Here is a 17,638-nt window from a genome sequence, read left to right on the forward strand (position 1 = left end):
ATTTATGCTATTATCCTGATTCCAAACAACAATCCACAGTTTGGGTCTTCCAAAACGAGTCAAAGCCGACTAAAGTTGTTCGCTCTCGAAGCACTTCAAAGAAGATGGTGGCTACCTTCGTGGAGAAAATCGGTCATGTTGCGACAATTGCACTTGAAGATCGTAGGACGGTTAATGCGCATTGGTATACCACAATTTGTTTACCACAAGTCATCGCCGAACTTCGAAAATCTAACCCAAAGCGACGCATGATGATGCGCAGGGGTGCAGGATGCTGCACCATGACAACGCAAGCTCACACGCCGCTCGTCAAACGATTATTTGAAGCAGGAAAACGTAGAAATTCTTGACCATCCTCCATACAATCCTGACCTAAGCTCCAATGATTTCTTTACATTTCCTAAAATTAAAAAAGAAACTCTTCGCGGTCAAAGGTTCCAGTGCGGTGAAGAAGCGGCCAACGCTTTCAAGTCAGCCATTTTGAACACCTCTACTTTGGAGTGGAATAAATGTTAAATAATACCTGGTTCGAGCGAAAGGAAAAGTGTATTAAACTTCGTGGTAAATACTTTGAAAAACAATAAGGGGAATTATTGAGGAATTAGAAATTATTGAGGAATTAAAAAGACTTGACCCTTCCAGAGACTTGACTCGACTTAGAGCAACGTATGCTTGTCCTAATTCAAATAATTTTGAGCCCCAATATACTACTGCATGGTCGACTGTGCTGCCCTGCATATGTTATGTTATGTTAGTGGGCTCTGTTTTCCGCATTTAGACTCTAAGGTGGCCCATTATGCGTGTAATTGTTGACTACGTAAGCCAACCTATCTCCTTCCAGAAGCTCAGAAGCCTCCTGGGGATTTCACAGGCTTCGCGGAGCGACCCCATTCCTTTGAGGATTTTACCCGTTGTGCTGACACTCCCGTGCATTCCAGGATTACATGGGGGGCAGTTTCTTCTGCGTCCAGACAGCCTCTGCAAAGTGGGCTGTCCGTTATCCCTAAGTTAAATAGGTGCTTGTTGAGTGGGCAGTGACCCGTTATACTGCCCACTACTATTCGGAAGTCATTGCGGTTTAAGCGAAGCAGTCGGCGAGTGAATTGGATATCTCTAGGCATGATATCCTTCGACTGTCTGCATGTGGGCAGCTGTGCCCATCTGTCGTTGTGTAGTTGCTGGGTATGGTCCCGTACCCACGAGCGTAACTGACTGAAAGGTATCGGCAGAATTAGTTCGGGTCCATATACCCTGGTGTCTGATCCTCTTCTTGCCAGTTCGTCGGCGGCATCATTACCCAGCGATCCACTGTGTTGCCCTGCATATTATGGACGGTGGATGCCAATGACAAAATTAAGGGCAACATCCTTCTTTCAGTCATTTTGTAATATCGTCCATCTTGGATTTGAAATTTTGACATAATGACAGTATTCTACTAGTGTAGTCCTATCATTTGATACCCCTATTGAAAGGGTTGTGGAAAAATATGTACCTAGTCCGCTATATTGGAACGGCGGCCATCTTGGATTTTAAATTTTGACATAATCACAGTATTCTACTTGTGTAGCTATTACATTTGATACCCATATTGAGGGGGTTTGGGAAAATATGTAAGTAATCCTCCATTATGTACCGGCTGCCATCTTAGATTTATAATGTTATTGATTTTATTATATTGTATTGACATCGGAATTAAAGGTGCGTACCAAATTTCAGATCAATCTGACAACAGGAAGGTACTTAAACTGCAATTTCTAATTTTGATACAAATATATACCGTACGGGTTTAGCTAAATAAAACCGTTTAACCCTTTCACGGACAGAGACCATGGGTCATTGGTGGTTCATAATAGGTAGTATGACACCTTGGAATCGGAACGTCCGTATACGTTCTGTCTTTGAAAGTGTTAAAAAGAAACTTTTACAAACAGATAACGGGTTGTACGCTATTATTTATATTTTATGAAACTTTATTTCTGGCACTTCAGTATTTTAATAGCTATTTTTATAAATCAATTGAAGTAATAAGTAATTTAAGGAGGTATTAAGAATAATTATTTGTCTCTTACGTCTTTTTACCCATGTAAGATATTACAAAAACTTACTTTAAAGAATCTTTGGTGTACTGACATAATCAATCGATCACTTTTTAGGCAATTTTCACATAATGAAAGCAGATGTGTAAAAGTCGTTACAGTAAATTTTACTCCGCTAACATTACAGTATTATTATATTTAAAGAAATATTGTCGTTCTCGTATGCATTGTCGTAAGAGCTGTAAGTAATTTTGCTTCCAAATAATATTTTAACCAGATGGCGGTTAAGTAAATTTGCTTTACTGTAAACTGAAGTCATTTTTACGTAAGCGCCACTATATCCTAAAATAGCAATCTAACTGTTATGATATGTATTGCTGGACATAGACAATTAAAAAACAATGTAACCTTACTTTGACGTCATCTAAATTGGATAATTGGGTAAAAAGTTATGATAAAAATACGAAAAAATGAAACTTTAAACGGCTTTTTCTCGAAATGGCCTTTTGGCGCTTACGTAATTTTGCCTTTCCAGTGACGATATGATTATACTAGTCTACAACACATAAAAACAAACAAAAACCACACTTAATTACAATACAGTAATAAAACTATCGTTTTTGGTTATGTGATATACGCCGCAAACGATACTAAAATGATCTATTAATGCACAGATCGATTCAATCGTTGGTATACTTCATTACTATAGTATAAAAACCATGCTACATTTGAAAAATAGTACATTTTGGATCGTCAGTCAAAGGAAGAAAAAAGTTTGGTAAGTAACAGTTTTTATATAAAACTATCATAAATCATTATGTAACGTAACATAAGCTCACATCTACATCCAAATTGGGGTAGTCAGTGGTACATCTATCGCAAGATGAACTAAGGACCCTCACCTCACAGAGCTTTCTGTTATGAACTACGTCCCACACCCTACCGATCTTTTCAAATTCAAATTCAAAAATATTTTTATTCAGTTGGTAACATAGTTACACTTTGAATCGTCAATTTTTACATAACGAACGCCTCATCCGCCTAAAACTACTGCAGCTTCTCACAACCTGTATAGCCGGGGAAAAGAAGCTGCAAGAAAAACCTCGGCACAGGGCCCTAGACGTTCTTTAAAAAAATAAAAATAAACGTAAAATATGGTTATACAATTGAGTAATTTAGCTGCCTAATATCAGTTCTCAAACAGTTAATCCCATGCATTCATATCTTCTATAATAATCACTAACTTTATAATAACCTTTTTTGTAAAGTTTTTGTTTAACTACTGTTTTAAAACGGTTGAAAGGCAAATTCTGAATGTCAATGGGAATTAGACCAACGTTATAATGGTGTTTTGGCGGCTCAGATATATCGATCGTGGTCTAATAGCCGGCCAATTCTTGGGGCGAGGATGTAGGAGAATAAATGAAAATCCGAAGTGAATGTTCGTCAGGTTATAATTTCTGAACTAGTGAATCGTCACTCGCATCAACAGTGTTGCCGCTTGGGGGTGTTTTGTTTTATATTCGTATAATGATTTAATAATTAAACTATTAAATAAGGCGGGCGTTCCAGAACGCCGCAGTCTTATGGAAAGAAAGAGGTTGGTACGGCCCTAACGCGCATTTTGCACGAGAACCGCTGTCGCCGGTTCAGTCAAGTGTACAGTCATGAGCAATATAATGTACCCAGTTTAGGACTCTGTCGCACTAACATATTTGACATTTAGTGAGACTTACGGTTCAATTTGTCAAAAAAGTTAATGTGACATGGTACCAAACTGTATACAACGCTCGTGACCGTACGAGATGTGCCTGAAGATTTGAAATAAATGTCTGATAAAATTTTCATAGCAATTTAACACAACGTCGCTTTCTTCCAGGCATCCAAAATGTTTACGAAGGCGCTTCTCCTCTTGCTGCCAGCATTCGCGTACGCACGGATCAGTATTGACATACAGGCTGGGTCCAACGAACAGAATGCCAAAATTGAGTACCTCGGCTCCAATGTTGATATTATCTCTGATAAAGAGCGGGGAACTTGGCAGATTACTGATTCGAAGCTAAAAGACGCGGCTAGGGCATACTCTGGTGGCAGACCAGACGACGTTTACGTCAGAAGCCCAACCCCATGGAACGACTTGTACACCAGATATGGTTGGCAACAAGTACAAAGAACTTTACTCCCTCGCAACGCCAGGATTCTGGGCATCAAAACCGAGCCAGTTATCGTTAGCACCCAGGAGTTCGTGAATAACAGCACCAAAAAGGCCAGTTACAATGCTGGCATTACCCAGTCTGTTGAGGAGACGGTGTCCAACACTTGGAGCAAGGGAGGTGAACTGACTGTCGGGCAGGAGATCACTTACAGTATCAAGGTAAGTAACAGATTACTTAACGGCTTCCGTGGTCCAGTGGTTAAGTTTTAGGATCCGGAGCGTTCAAATTCCGGCCAAGTAGTTATGCCATCTGCGGCAAATCTACAATAAGTCACGTCAAAAAAAAAAAAAACATTCAAAACAGAGCGTTCAAAACATTTTCTTTTTTCTGTTTGATTTATTTATGATTTTTTATCAAGAAAAACGTAATAATAAGTCCGACGTTCCATTACGTTTTTTCTATAACTTCACAGTGTGCTATTTCATACAAATTCCATAGTGATTTTGTGTTTTGACGTTTAGTAATAAGTAACTGATTTGAACAGTTGGAAGTATTGAAAAAATCGAGGGTTTAATGAAAAATCTAAAGAAAGAAAGAAAAAATATTTATTCGACAAAAAAAAATTAAAATATTAAATAAATTTATTATTTTTTTTTTTAATTTTTATTTATTTATTATTATTTTTTAAATGTATTTTATTTTTAGACAGATCTTTGATATTTATTAATATTATTTTATAAAAATAATAATAAAATAAAACAGAATGTAAATCCGCCACAGGCTTCGTCAGTACCAACATTCGAATATTCAAAAAATAAAATAAAAATAAGGGAAAGCATAATCCAATTCATACATAATAAAATCGGCACAAGCTTCGTCAAAATGTTTAATGTATTATTTATTTATTTTTTTTACTTTTTGAATATTATTTTTGAATATTTTTTTTTCGAATATGGCGACGTATTATTGTATGTTATAATTTGTTTTTCTTTCTTAGATAGGAGTAGGTGAGGTCGGAGGCACCACATCGATATCTTACACCTCATCCTGGGGCGAGGAGACGACGAAGTCTAAGTCAGTCACTGTTGGCTCCCAGTCCGGAGTCACTATAGATTTGGACCCCGGTCAATCTGTCCAGGTCACCCTATCAGCCACGAGAGGAACTATGGAAGTACAGGTATGAATAATAACATAATCTCTCGACTATATCCCAATTGGGGTAGTCAGGAGGAAGGACCCTCACGTCACCGAGCTTTCTGTTAGACCAACCTGATAGGTGGCGAGTCGTATCGCCGTCTATAATGGTCGAGCCAACTGTGTTACGGCTTCCCGGCTTTACTGAAATTATATCCTATACCTAAAGGTTGCCTGGAAGGAATTGCTACTTAAGCAGTAAGGCCGCCTTTTGTACCAATTGTTTATGTAGTGTGTTTCTTTTGTGTGCAATGAGAGTTATTGTTTTGTATTCAACTCTGTCTATCCTCTAGGGGATACAGGCGCGATGCTATCTTATGTTGATTGGGTCATTCTACTTTTTTACCGACAATGAACTGTCCTTTGTCCTGATAAATTATATAAGTATTTATTTGTTGTCCAAAAGTATAGTTATATCTTATTATACTCAAAATACTACACTCAATAATAAAATTTACGTCATAATTAAAACACATAATAACGGGTTCTTACCGCGTTTAACTGGGGATATGAGACTCCCGATATTCATCATATCATCATATTTTGTCATCCCGTGATCATGGCACTTGCAACAGTGTCGAAATATCGGGAGTCTCATATCCCCAGTTAAACGCGGTAAGAACCCGTTATTATGTGTTTTAATTATGATAATGGTGCTAATTCCTGTAAATACCATCTAATTTTATTTCAAGTTATATCTGTCATTTTCTTATCCGCCGAAAAGGAAAGGGACGGCTAATCGACAAGCATAAAATTTATGGAACACACGTCAATTTTAAGCACAAATCTAAACCAACCGTCTAAAAATTTTACATCCGTCAATAACCCGACACAGTTAAGTAGACAGCACGTCAAACGGATTGCATACCAGCGACACCTTTTGATTCGCCCGGGTTATTCATTCATTTACTCATTCTTCCTAAAATTAAGAGCTGTGAATCATCCGTCCCTTTCCTTTTCGACGGATATGAAAATGACGGATATAACTTAAAATAAAATTAGGCGGTGTCTGCAGGAATCGGGGCCAATAACCGCGTAAACTTAAAACAATGTATAAAATTTACGTCTTTGGAATGTTGGAGATACTTACTTACCAATTTAATGGTAACACTTACGTCATCAAAGGGCGAGCAATGGCGGCTTGGTTTTCTTATACCTTTGACTCAAATATGTTTTTATTTTTTTACTTACAGGTCGATTACACGGCACATTTGGATGGTTTCGCCGCGTGCAACTATTCTGGAAGATACAATGGGCATTACTTCTGGGCGTATGACATAAACGCGTGCCTCTCAGCCGCGGGCCTCCCGCGGTCCGTCGACTCCTCAGAGGTCATCAAGATTGGCTTCTATTCCGACGCTAAGGTTGAAGTGTCGGATAAAAAGTCGAACAAATTACTAACTCAATTCAATGCTGCTTTCTACTGAACTAATTGATTTGTCAAATACGGGTTACTACTTTTGTAACCTTTGATAATAAAGAATTGAAGAATACCCATTGATTTTATTTCATATTTAACATTCATGATAGCTTCTGTGATCTAGTGGTTAGAGCGTTGGGCTCACGATCTGGAGGTCCGGGTGCGTTTCCCGAAGAGGAAATTGTCGAAATCACTTTGTGAGACTGTCCTTTGTTTGGTAAGGACTTTTCAGGCTTGAATCACCTGATTGTCCGAAAAAGTAAGATGATTCCGTGTTTCGGAAGGCACGCTAAGCCATTGGTCCCGGCCTATCTAAACACCTTCACCAATCATACTCCACCACCTGGAGCAGCGTGGTGGAGTATGGTCCATACCCCCTCGGTGTGGTGTGTCAGGGCCGTAAGCGGAATTCCGTGGTCTCTGCCTCCCCTAATGAGAAATAGGCGTGAACTTATGTATGTATGTATAAATAACAGTTACAAAAACCTATCGCTGTAAAAACTAAAAAAATATTTTTTTTAATTATTGGTTTAGACCACTACAATACAATACAATACAAATACACTTTATTGCACCAAAATAAAAAGAAATAATTACAAAAAGTCTCTTAATTAAGTACATGGCAAATGGCGGCCTTATCGCTTAAAGCGATTTCTTCCAGACAACCATAAGGTGAGGAAAAATGTAATAAAAAAATAATTGAAAAATTGCGGGTACAAATTATAAGTACAACTTATTACCAATAAAGTACAATTTTACCAATAAAATACATGCAAATAAATACATAACCTAACAGATATACCTACTTATATAAATAGTACACACAAAATAATAATTAATGAGTAACTACACTGACGTTCATAATAATAACGAAGAAGATTTTGAAAAATATGCAAGGACCACTCTTGGGATTTGAACCTATACGACCTCATAATGGGACTTAACCCCTTAAACGCCGGAACGCGGATCTCGACCAGACACAATGTAAAATCTATTGTGTCTGGTATCTCGGCATATGAGAGGTTAGCTAACTGGGCTACCACGGGCCAAGGTTTCACATCATTATCATTAATATTCAAATTTCAGTGTAGGCATAGAGAAAAATAATATTCGTACAGGTAACTAGGTATAACGACCTCGAATGAATCCCATTAAAGGTACCTCCCCTCCAATTAACGAGGGGAAATTGATACTCAGGTATGTTTTGAACAAAGGGGTTGCCTATCTCGTGGCCAGTTCGTAGAATTGATCGTTTCAAGACGTGTGAAATGTGACCATTTCATGAAATGGAATATCACTCGTTGCCAACATCATGATGTAGTTTGGCCAGATCAATGAACACAAAACGTTTTATGACATGAGCAACTAAATGTATGATTACTTTATGATATGGCCAAACGTTGGCAATCATTATCATAAAATTAGTTACATTATCCTATCTACACTATTTTATTTATTACGGACAACATAACATAACATAACAAATACTTTATTGCACAAACAGGAAAAAAACTAAATACAAAACAAAAGAGAAATAGAATTAGTACAATAGGCGGCCTTGTTGCTAAGTAGCAATCTCTTCCAGGCAACCTTTAAGTATAGAATATATTGAATATTATGTAATATAGCGAAATAGTGCAGCATGGACAACTTACAAAAAAATAAATGTATATAAAGTACTGCCACATGGTATATTTAATTTAATAATTTAATTTCATTTATTTATTGCCAAAAAAGTGGGTACAATATATTAAGCAATATATTATTATATATTAATATATTAAGCATTTACTTATCTCTAATCTTAAAATTATAAAAAAATATTATATTTAAATATTTTTCGGCGTGACATAAATTACTTACTTATTTATATACATTACTTACTTATTTAGAGCGATAAGTAATAAGTTAAATAGAAAAAAGAAAATGATTTTCGTTAGTTTTACATCTGTCTTTATTTAGTACTTAATCATAATTACATAATTTATCTTGTACCTAGTGCACGACCCAATTGTGCCTGAGTGTAATAAAAAGGGTCATCAATCATCATTTATACTCAAAAACAAAGATAAAAGATGCATATGTTTGTTATCCATGACATTGGAAGGTGAAACGAAAATCTGTACAGCGCCATCTATACAGTTTTTGAGGATACCTGGAAAGTCTCTTGAGCCCCAGCTAGAGAGTGTGGTAAATCTAGCTAGGCATCGATACGAATTGGTGCGAACCGAAGAGTGTCCGTTCTGTTCTTTATTCTTTGGTAAAGTGACTCGAAGTAGCTTATAAATCTTTCACTGCAAATTGAGGATCGGAATCATAAGTGACTTGGATATTTTCAGTCCATTCTAATGTGGTCTTCATTTCTGCAGCTCTTAACACCTCATTGATGTCATACGCCCAGAAGTCCCGCCCTTTATGTCCGTTTGGATAATAGCAAGCGACGTCGCCACCAAAACTTACAGTATAGTTCACTTGGAAATCAAAAGTGTAGCGTGTAGCTTTCATAGTAGCTTCTAACTGTTGTCCCTCGTCCAATTCTAAGTCAAGAACTTGATGCACATTCGATTCTTTCTTCCAATCCACATTCCCTTTGAATCGCTCTTCAAAATTAACTTGTTCTATTTCTTCAACGTCATTAACACCAAAATCTACGACATACACAATAGTATTATCACTTCTTGATAGAGACATGAGTTGTAATTCATTTCTTGTGTAATACTCTTGGTTTTGCCAATATGCTGTGACAGATTTTACATATACGCCTTCAATTTCGAATTTATGGGTTATTCTCTCTGGTTTTTCGTTGTAAAATACTTCAGAAGCTTTGATTATAGGTTCGACGGAATAGTTGATGAGACTTCCCGTCGTGGGGATGATGCTTCTGGTCACTGGGTTCCAGTTGTTGCTGAGGTACAGGTCTCTAAACTCTGCATTGTCATCAGATGGATTTCTGACGTAGACTTCTGCTGGTGCTTCCCCAGAATACGTCATTACTGCTTCTTTGAAGCTGTCAAAAAGGTTTTTAATCATTAATCAGTAATCAGAACTTTACCTTGGTGGGATGCTTTGGAGGAGATTTTCTATTTGTAGAACTGTATGTTGTTTTGTGTATAATAAATAATTTATAGTGAAATCAACGTAATTATCATGGATAAACTTGTTGAAGGTCAATGTAACATTTTTGAATCAACGTCTACGTAAGGTTAAGGCTGAGGAGAAGAAATGACAAGAAAATGCAACAGCCACAATCAATATATACATTACAATTTATTTAATAACTAGAGGAACACATTTAATACCACCTACGGCATTTCTAAAATTTAAATCATTTAATATTATAAATAAGTAAGTAAGCTTTTTTACATAAAGTAAGCTTCACAGAGAGCTTTAAAGTTATTTTCTGACAAATGCAAAATTTTTCTAGTATTTTATTGTAACCCCAAAAAGTCCCGTCCGAGTCAGAATTTGTTTCGATTTAAATTTTCTCTTTGCCAGTTTCCCTACACAAGTACTATAAAACAAAAATCATCACGATTTCCATCCGCCATAATATTATTAAAAAGTTTACTTACGTCGGGTGGCGTTTTAACTACTTTCCCAGACTTTGTATAAATATTTTTTTTTAGTTTAAAAAAAAGAAAAGTAATCTTTTTAAAGATTATTTATACACTATAAAGCACCTCTCATATTAATCCTCTAGATAGGCCGACTTTACTAGCCGTAGCCGAAATTGCTTCAAAAATCACTTCATTTCTTTATCTCAACCCGCAACCAGCAGTGGAGTAGCGTGGTGGAGTATGCTCCATACCCCCTGCGGTTGACTGGGGGGAGGCCTCTTCCCAGTGGCACGCATTATAGGCTGTTTATAAATGTTACTTAAGTAAGTATATGAACTGTGCGCATAATGTTTTTATTTTGAATAGCACAGGATCTGTTGCTGATAATTGTTTGGTTATTAGTTTAAGTTTTTTGTATTCTTTTGTAAGGGTCTGGCTAAAAATCGGCGTCGTAATGCTCCCACTGCCGAGCTAGTACCCTTTTTAGTTTTAAGTCTTACATTTCAAATAGGTAAGTATGATCATTTTAATATTAAAAAGTTTAAGTTACGTCATACTTCATTTTATCTATCTATCTATGTTTATGTATTTCTTTGCATAAGTACTTTGAATTTAAAATAAGATTTGTTTTCGAATTCTTGTTTGTATCATAAATGAATTATCACGTGCTCAGCGGTGAAGGAAAACATCGTGAGGAAACCCACATTTCCGAGAAATGCATTTTCAGAGGTATGTGACCTAACCTGTATTGGGCTGGTTTTGTTGGAAGGTCAGACAGGCAGTCGCTTCTGTAAAAAACCGGACCTGTCAAATCTTCAGGTTAGGTAAGCGGAGCCTGTGAAAAACGGGATAATGCTAGGGGGATGATGACTTTGAATTTAAAATAACGTCTTTTGTACCTGTCTTCAATAAAGCTGAAGGTGCCGAAATCTTCGTCCCCCACCACATCCACGTTAGCTCCAATGAACTCTATATCCCCTCTTTCTGGCGATGAAGCTTTTATGTACAACTTTATACTGGCAAAGGCGTAGATGGGCAGCAGAAGGAAAATTGTTATGGACAGCATTTTCACCTGAAATAGGTATACAATCTTTGTTATTACTCTTCTTTCGTGGGGGTTGTGAAAACAAGGACCGATCTCATCAACCAGGTGGTGCAGGGTTGCTGAGGTTGGTCATCTACCTTATCCGAGTTTTTAAAGAAGCGTCTGCCTGTCGGATCTTCCAAACCGCGAAGGGAAAACCAGCCCAATACAAGTTAGGTCATTTAAACCACCGCAAATGCATTTCTCAAGAATGTGGGTTTCCTCACGATGATTTCCTTCACCGCTGGGCACGTGATAATCATTTCTGATCCAAACATGAATTCGAAAACTTTTGCCAGGGTCGGTTTTTTACAGAAGCGACTGCCTCTCTGACCTTCCAACAAAACCAGCCCAATACAGGTTAGGTCACATACCTCCGAAAATGCATTTCTCGGAAATGTGGGTTTCCTCACGATGGTTTCCTTCACCGCTGAGCACGTGATAATCATTTATGATCCAAACATGAATTCGAAAACTAATTCGAGAATCGTTGGTTTAGGCCTGGGGTTAAAAATGCCACATCGAAGCAATTCATTCTAAAAAAGCAATATTGCAATTTGACATTTGCGCATGTAAAAGTAAGTGCGCAATGCAAACAAATGTCAAATAGCAATATTGCTTTTTTAGATGAATTGCTTCGATGTGGCCTTTAAAACCCCCCAGTGCTGGATTTGGACCTGCGACCTCAAAGTGAGAGAGTAATTTAAAAAAAAAAAACGAAATTTAAGTTTGAATCGAATATAATTATAAGTAAGTACTACAATCAATGCTTACCAATAAATACTATACTGTCACAGACAAAATGGCGGCCCAACCAAACGACACTTCTATTTATAGACGAGGCAAATGAATTCAGCCATTAGCATAGAATAAATAATGTTACTACGTATAGAAGGGACACTCTCCGCCCCGCGCTGATACTAGCTTGATTTACCTCACCCCCTTTAGTACGGCCTCCGTGGTCCAGTGATTGAGCATTGTGCTCACGATCCGGAGGCCCCGGGTTCGAAACCCGGTGGGGACATATCACAATAATCACTTTGTGATCCCTAGTTTGGTCAGGACATTGCAGGCTGATCACCTGATTGTCGAAAAGATGATCCGTGCTTCGGAAGGCACGTTAAGCTGTTAGTCCCGGTTACTACTTACTGTAAGTATGTAGTCGTTACATGAGCCATGTCAGGGTCTTTGGCGGCTCAGTAATAACCCTGACACACGATAAGAAATAGAAGGAGAAATGTATATGTGTGTCGTAGATTTTACCTGAATAAACTTTTTTATTATTATTATTATTAAGGAGTAAAAGAGCGCGCGCAGGCTGTCCTGTCTCGCTCGCACGCGCTGCGGCGGCTCATTATAAGTAGTAACGAAATTTTTGTACGAACTGTCCTGGCTGTGCTATTAGGAGGTATAAACGGCAAAGTCATTCTTAATTGTTTTTTAACGGATAATGTCATTTACTGATTATCCTGTCTAAGTTATGTCTGAATTAATAAAACAAGACATATATACTCGTACAGTCATAGTAAAGAGGGAGTTTTCAGCTTACGTCCCTCAAACGCAATATAGATGACGCTGGTATTTTTCTTCATGCTTAAAGGGAGACATCGGTATCCTGTCAAATATTATGGAACCTTTTAAAGAAAACTAGCTTTTGCCCGCGACTTCGTCCGCGTGGCGTGTTATAAAATAGAGATCTTTGTGTGTGTGGGAGTGCATATCAAATTACAAGCATCTAACTTATGCAGTTTAGATTTTTTTGATGAGTACAACATTTTTATCCCGCTAACTCCCATTTTTCAAAATACAGCCATAACTAAACTTTATACACTTCTCATCAAAAAAATCGAAACACTTCCGTTTTCATTGTTTCTGTTCGAATTTAACACAAAAAAGAATTCATACGATGAAAAAAAATACATAAATGCATAGCTGGCAGTTTGGCCATTACAGTAATAAGCGAAAATTCTAAATTCAAAATTAGAATTTCATTTGTTTATCTTATAAACGAAATGAATCACTGTTTTGAGACAAATGTGTGTTTAGGGTTGGAGTACATTTAGCGTTCAAAAACTAAAAATTGGCGCCTATCCTTAAACTTTTTGTTTTTTATTTCAATACTGTGACTTTGGGACGTCTGAAAAAAGGTTTTTTTTTCTAAAACGTATGGATACTTCGCCCACAGAAGCCGCCCAAGTTGTGGCATTGCTGGATTCTGGCCTTAGTCAGCGTGTTGTGGCTGCAAGACTGCATCTAAGCCTGTCATCTGTTCATAGAGTCTATGAACGTTATCGGGAGACTGGTTTGTTCACGCGCCGTTCAGGATCTGGCAGGAATCGGGTCACTTCTGAGCGAGATGATCGATTTATTGTAACAACTTCTTTAAGAAATCGACGCCTTAACGCTTTTTAACTGCAGCAGCGGCTTCGTGTTGTACGAAGGGTGGCTGTAAGTGACTCTACAATTAGAAGAAGGTTGAAGGATCGTGGACTGGTACCGCATAAGCCAGCAAATGGGCCGAAATTAACTGCAGACCATCGAAGAGCGCGCCTTAACTTTGCACGTGAGCACCTAAATTGGTCATACCTACAGTGGAGCAAAGTTCTCTTTTCTGATGAGTGTAAAATTATGCTGTATGGTAACGACGGAAGGAACAAGGTCTACAGAAGAGACGGAGAACGCTATGCACAATGCTGCATTGAAGAAAAGGTCAGCTATGGTGGCGGTTCGTGGACGGTTTGGGGAAGAATCAGCGCCGACGGTAAGACAGAGCTTGCTTTCGTGTCTGGGCCACGTCTGCCTGCACTAAACTGTCATCGGTACGTCGAAGAGTGTCTCGAGCCTCATGTGATGCCCTATGCACATTTTATTGGCAACGGCTTCATATTCATGCACGACAATGCTAGGGCTCACACCGCGGGCGTCGTACGAGATTATCTTAACGAAGTCGATATCTCTATTATGGAATGGCCAGCAAGAAGCCCGGACATGAATCCCATTGAACATCTGTGGGATGAATTAAAGAGACGAATTCGAGCAAGAGATCCTGCCCCAGAAACACTTAGCCAGCTGCAAGATGCAATCCAAGAGGAATGGGACAATATACCACAGCATGTGATCGTGACTCTCATCCGATCGATGAAGAACCGTATGGAAGCAGTAATTAGAGCTCGGGGAGGGAATACAAGTTATTAAATAAACGTTTTTTAGCTTTTTTTTTCATTTACGTGTGTTGTTTTATCCATTTCCTTTATACTCCATACGGAATAAAAATGACTCATTTAACAAAATACGAAACCTATGAAAAATTCATTTAAATTTAGACATTAACATTGAGATTTGATAAGCTCATATTACTCACTATTAAACGACATTTAACATTTATTCCTAAATGTACACATTTTTCTGATAATCCTGACAAAACGTAAACTTGCAAGGTGTTTCGATTTTTTTGATGAGAAGTGTATTTACTAAGGTATGCATGCATGCTAGATTGAAAACATCTACTCGTATCTTACGCGGTTTAGATTTTTTCAAACAATATTTTTTCCTGCTAACTCCCGTTCCCGTGGGAATTTTGCAATATCCTGTTGCAACTAAGCTTTAAGTTTACTAAGGTACCTGCATGCCAAATTTCAAGCGTCTAACTTAAGTGGTTTCCCGTTGCCGTGGGAATTTCGGGAATTCCTTTCTTAGTGCACCTCTACGGTACCTAAGCTACGTCGTTGATATGTCAGTCAGTTTCTCCTTTTATAATATTTAGATAATTATGCAAGTACCCGAGTAATGAGTACTTAATTATCACGTTAAAACTGTACAACGCTATCTATATTGTGTTTGGGGAACGTAGCCTGGAAAATCCCTCATTAATTTAAATCACCTTTTTTCGATCCAGGGGTCTCGGGTTCGAATCCCGGCGAAGACAAATCACAAAAACTTTGTGAGTCCTGGTTTGGCAAGGACATTGCAGGCTTATCACCTGATTGTCCGAAAGTAAGATGATCCGTGCTTCGGACGGCACGTGATGCCGTTGGTCCCGGTTACTCCTTACTGATATAAGTTCGTTAATGTCAGGGGCCTTTGGCGGCTCATTAACCCTGAAACCTGGGTTAATGAGGTTGGTAATCCACCTCACAACCCACACGATAGACCTTTTTTTGAACCTAGAATGAATATTAAAAAAATAAAAGATAATTTATTTCTTCCGAAATTTATTCAAGCATTTGAGCCTTCATATTTCACAGATTAAGATAAGTTTAACATTTTTTTGTTCATTTTCGTTACAAATAATAAATAATAATGCTAAATTGTAGCTATTACAAGATAAAAAAAACTATACTAGTACGACAACGCGAGTGGAGAATGTCGGACATTTGACATAATTTGTCGGAGTAACATAATTTTTCGTTCCGTCACATAATTCAATGAAAAAATACTTGGTTAATGTTTTTCACAAAGCGTTTCAAAAAACAAAACACTATTTTTGTTTTTTCCTTGTGTGACAAATCTCCGGGGCGGTCCCATACATACATACATCTTAAACCATACCTACCAAGCCATAGACAAAACTGATATTTTTCAACAATTTATGTTGAAATAATAAAGATATAATATAACTCGCGGCGTACAAGTTGAACAATAACTTTGAATGCGCAGTGACAAATTCCCGGGAATGTTCAAATCAAATCAAATCAAATATACTTTATTGGAATGTTCCCGTTGTAACTATAATAGTAAGGACACTGCTTTTTTTTTCAAATTGTTGTTTTTTGTACTCTGAACTTATCTGCCTTAAGGCTAGTTAATAAAGCTCTTTTTAGATAAGTTTTGTCTAATTTTACATACACTAAGTCACAACGTCACTTTAATGGGGGGTTAGAATGGCCACATCGAAGCAATTCATCTAAGAAAGCAATATTGCAATTTGACATTTGCGCATATAAAAGTAAGTGCGCAATACAAACCCTGATCTCAGCTTCGAGACTGCCCTCAAGATCATGTCAAGGTGACAGTTCTCATATAAAACCAAGAACTTGAGCTCTTGAGGGCAGTCTCAGCCGAGATTAGTTTATTAAAACCACCCTAAATGTCAAATATGTTAGTGCGAGAGTCCTAAAGTAGGTATATTGCTTTCTGAGATGAATTGGTATGTGGCCATTTTAACCCTTCAGGTTTCAACTCTCAATCGAAGTGAGGTATGGGACACGCGAGCAGCGCGTAACCATGACAACCAGGATAACATGCGCGGACGACCGCCATTTTTGTTCAACTTATACGCCGCGGATTATACACAGCTTTAGCGTTTAGGGTGATCTACACTTTTAAACATAGGGGAAATTTCAGTAGCTGTACAAATCACAAGGCTTGTGGCTCTGCCCACTCCAATAGGGACTACCAGCGTGAATAATGCCGCGACTATTTACACAACTATCAGATAGTTTCCTAAGACAAAAATAAATTATAAAATGTTAATTACTAAATTACTACAAGTCCAAAACTAATAAAGAAAACTTTTATACCCCACTTTGGGAATATTCCGGGGAACCTTGCAAATTGTCTTCTTAATTGTGGTTCTGCTCAACCCATTAGGGATTGTGGGCGTGGTCACGAGCGCGATTTTATATGTTTCAGTACTATTTCCGTTAAAACAGTATTTCTAAGTTACAATAACGATTTGAAACCACAAGTTTTAATAACCGTAGTAATATTTGGGTGAATATCAAAATGCGTCAAGTTTGGTGGCGACTGTCATATAATTTTTTCGTGAAAAATTGGGGAAATTGGGAATTGAAAAATTCCTTTTTCATGTCGGAACCGAAGATCCTTTTGGATCTTTTTCATGTCGGAACACAATTTTTCAAGAAAAATAATATGAAATTTCGCCACCAAACTTGAAATTTTGAGATTCACCCATTTACTGATACTGAAATAGCAGATTTAATATAAGTTTACAATGGTGCTAATGCCTGCAGACGCCATCTAATTTCATTTAAGTTATATCTGTCATTTTCTTACCCACCGAAATGGAAAGAGACGGGTAATCGACGGGCATAAAATTTGTCGTACGCACATCAATTTTGAGCAGAAAACAACCGTCTCAACAAATTTTACATAGGCCAATAATCCGGCAGAATTAAGTTAACAGCACACGCCTAACAGGTTGCATATCAGCGAGATATCTACTTTATTCG

At 37.7% G+C, this 17,638-nt stretch overlaps 2 protein-coding genes across 2 annotated transcripts; one reads left to right on the forward strand and one right to left on the reverse strand.

Annotated features, from left to right (window-relative positions):
* Positions 1 to 3,924: 3,924 nt before the first annotated feature.
* Positions 3,925 to 6,813, forward strand: LOC126378009 (spherulin-2A-like). Its single transcript, XM_050026030.1, has 3 exons — positions 3,925 to 4,410; positions 5,190 to 5,369; positions 6,580 to 6,813. The coding sequence occupies exons 1-3, from the start codon at positions 3,925 to 3,927 to the stop codon at positions 6,811 to 6,813; spliced, it is 900 nt and encodes a 299-aa protein (XP_049881987.1).
* A 2,154-nt stretch (positions 6,814 to 8,967) lies between these two features.
* Positions 8,968 to 11,429, reverse strand: LOC126378166 (uncharacterized). The gene is made up of 2 exons (XM_050026363.1): positions 11,263 to 11,429; positions 8,968 to 9,813 (listed from the first exon to the last, which is right to left on the reverse strand). Exons 1-2 carry the CDS (start codon positions 11,427 to 11,429, stop codon positions 9,087 to 9,089), a joined length of 894 nt encoding a protein of 297 aa, XP_049882320.1. The 3' UTR covers positions 8,968 to 9,086.
* Between the last annotated feature and the right edge of the window lie 6,209 nt (positions 11,430 to 17,638).

The sequence above is a fragment of the Pectinophora gossypiella genome, chromosome 25 (genome assembly GCF_024362695.1).
Source record: "Pectinophora gossypiella chromosome 25, ilPecGoss1.1, whole genome shotgun sequence".
NCBI classification, from domain to species: Eukaryota; Metazoa; Arthropoda; class Insecta; order Lepidoptera; family Gelechiidae; genus Pectinophora; species Pectinophora gossypiella.

What these genes read in the sequence shown, in the direction of transcription:
- LOC126378166 (XM_050026363.1), bottom strand. Translation starts at nt 11,429, where the DNA reads ATGCTGTCCATAACAATTTTCCTTCTGCTGCCCATCTACGCCTTTGCC. An exon ending in TTCAGCTTTATTGAAGACAG is followed by an intron (nt 9,814 to 11,262) that starts GTACAAAAGACG and finishes CCTTTTTGACAG; the next exon opens with CTTCAAAGAAGCAGTAATGA.
- LOC126378009 (XM_050026030.1), top strand. Translation starts at nt 3,925, where the DNA reads ATGTTTACGAAGGCGCTTCTCCTCTTGCTGCCAGCATTCGCGTACGCA. An exon ending in AGATCACTTACAGTATCAAG is followed by an intron (nt 4,411 to 5,189) that starts GTAAGTAACAGA and finishes TTTCTTTCTTAG; the next exon opens with ATAGGAGTAGGTGAGGTCGG. An exon ending in GAGGAACTATGGAAGTACAG is followed by an intron (nt 5,370 to 6,579) that starts GTATGAATAATA and finishes TTTTACTTACAG; the next exon opens with GTCGATTACACGGCACATTT.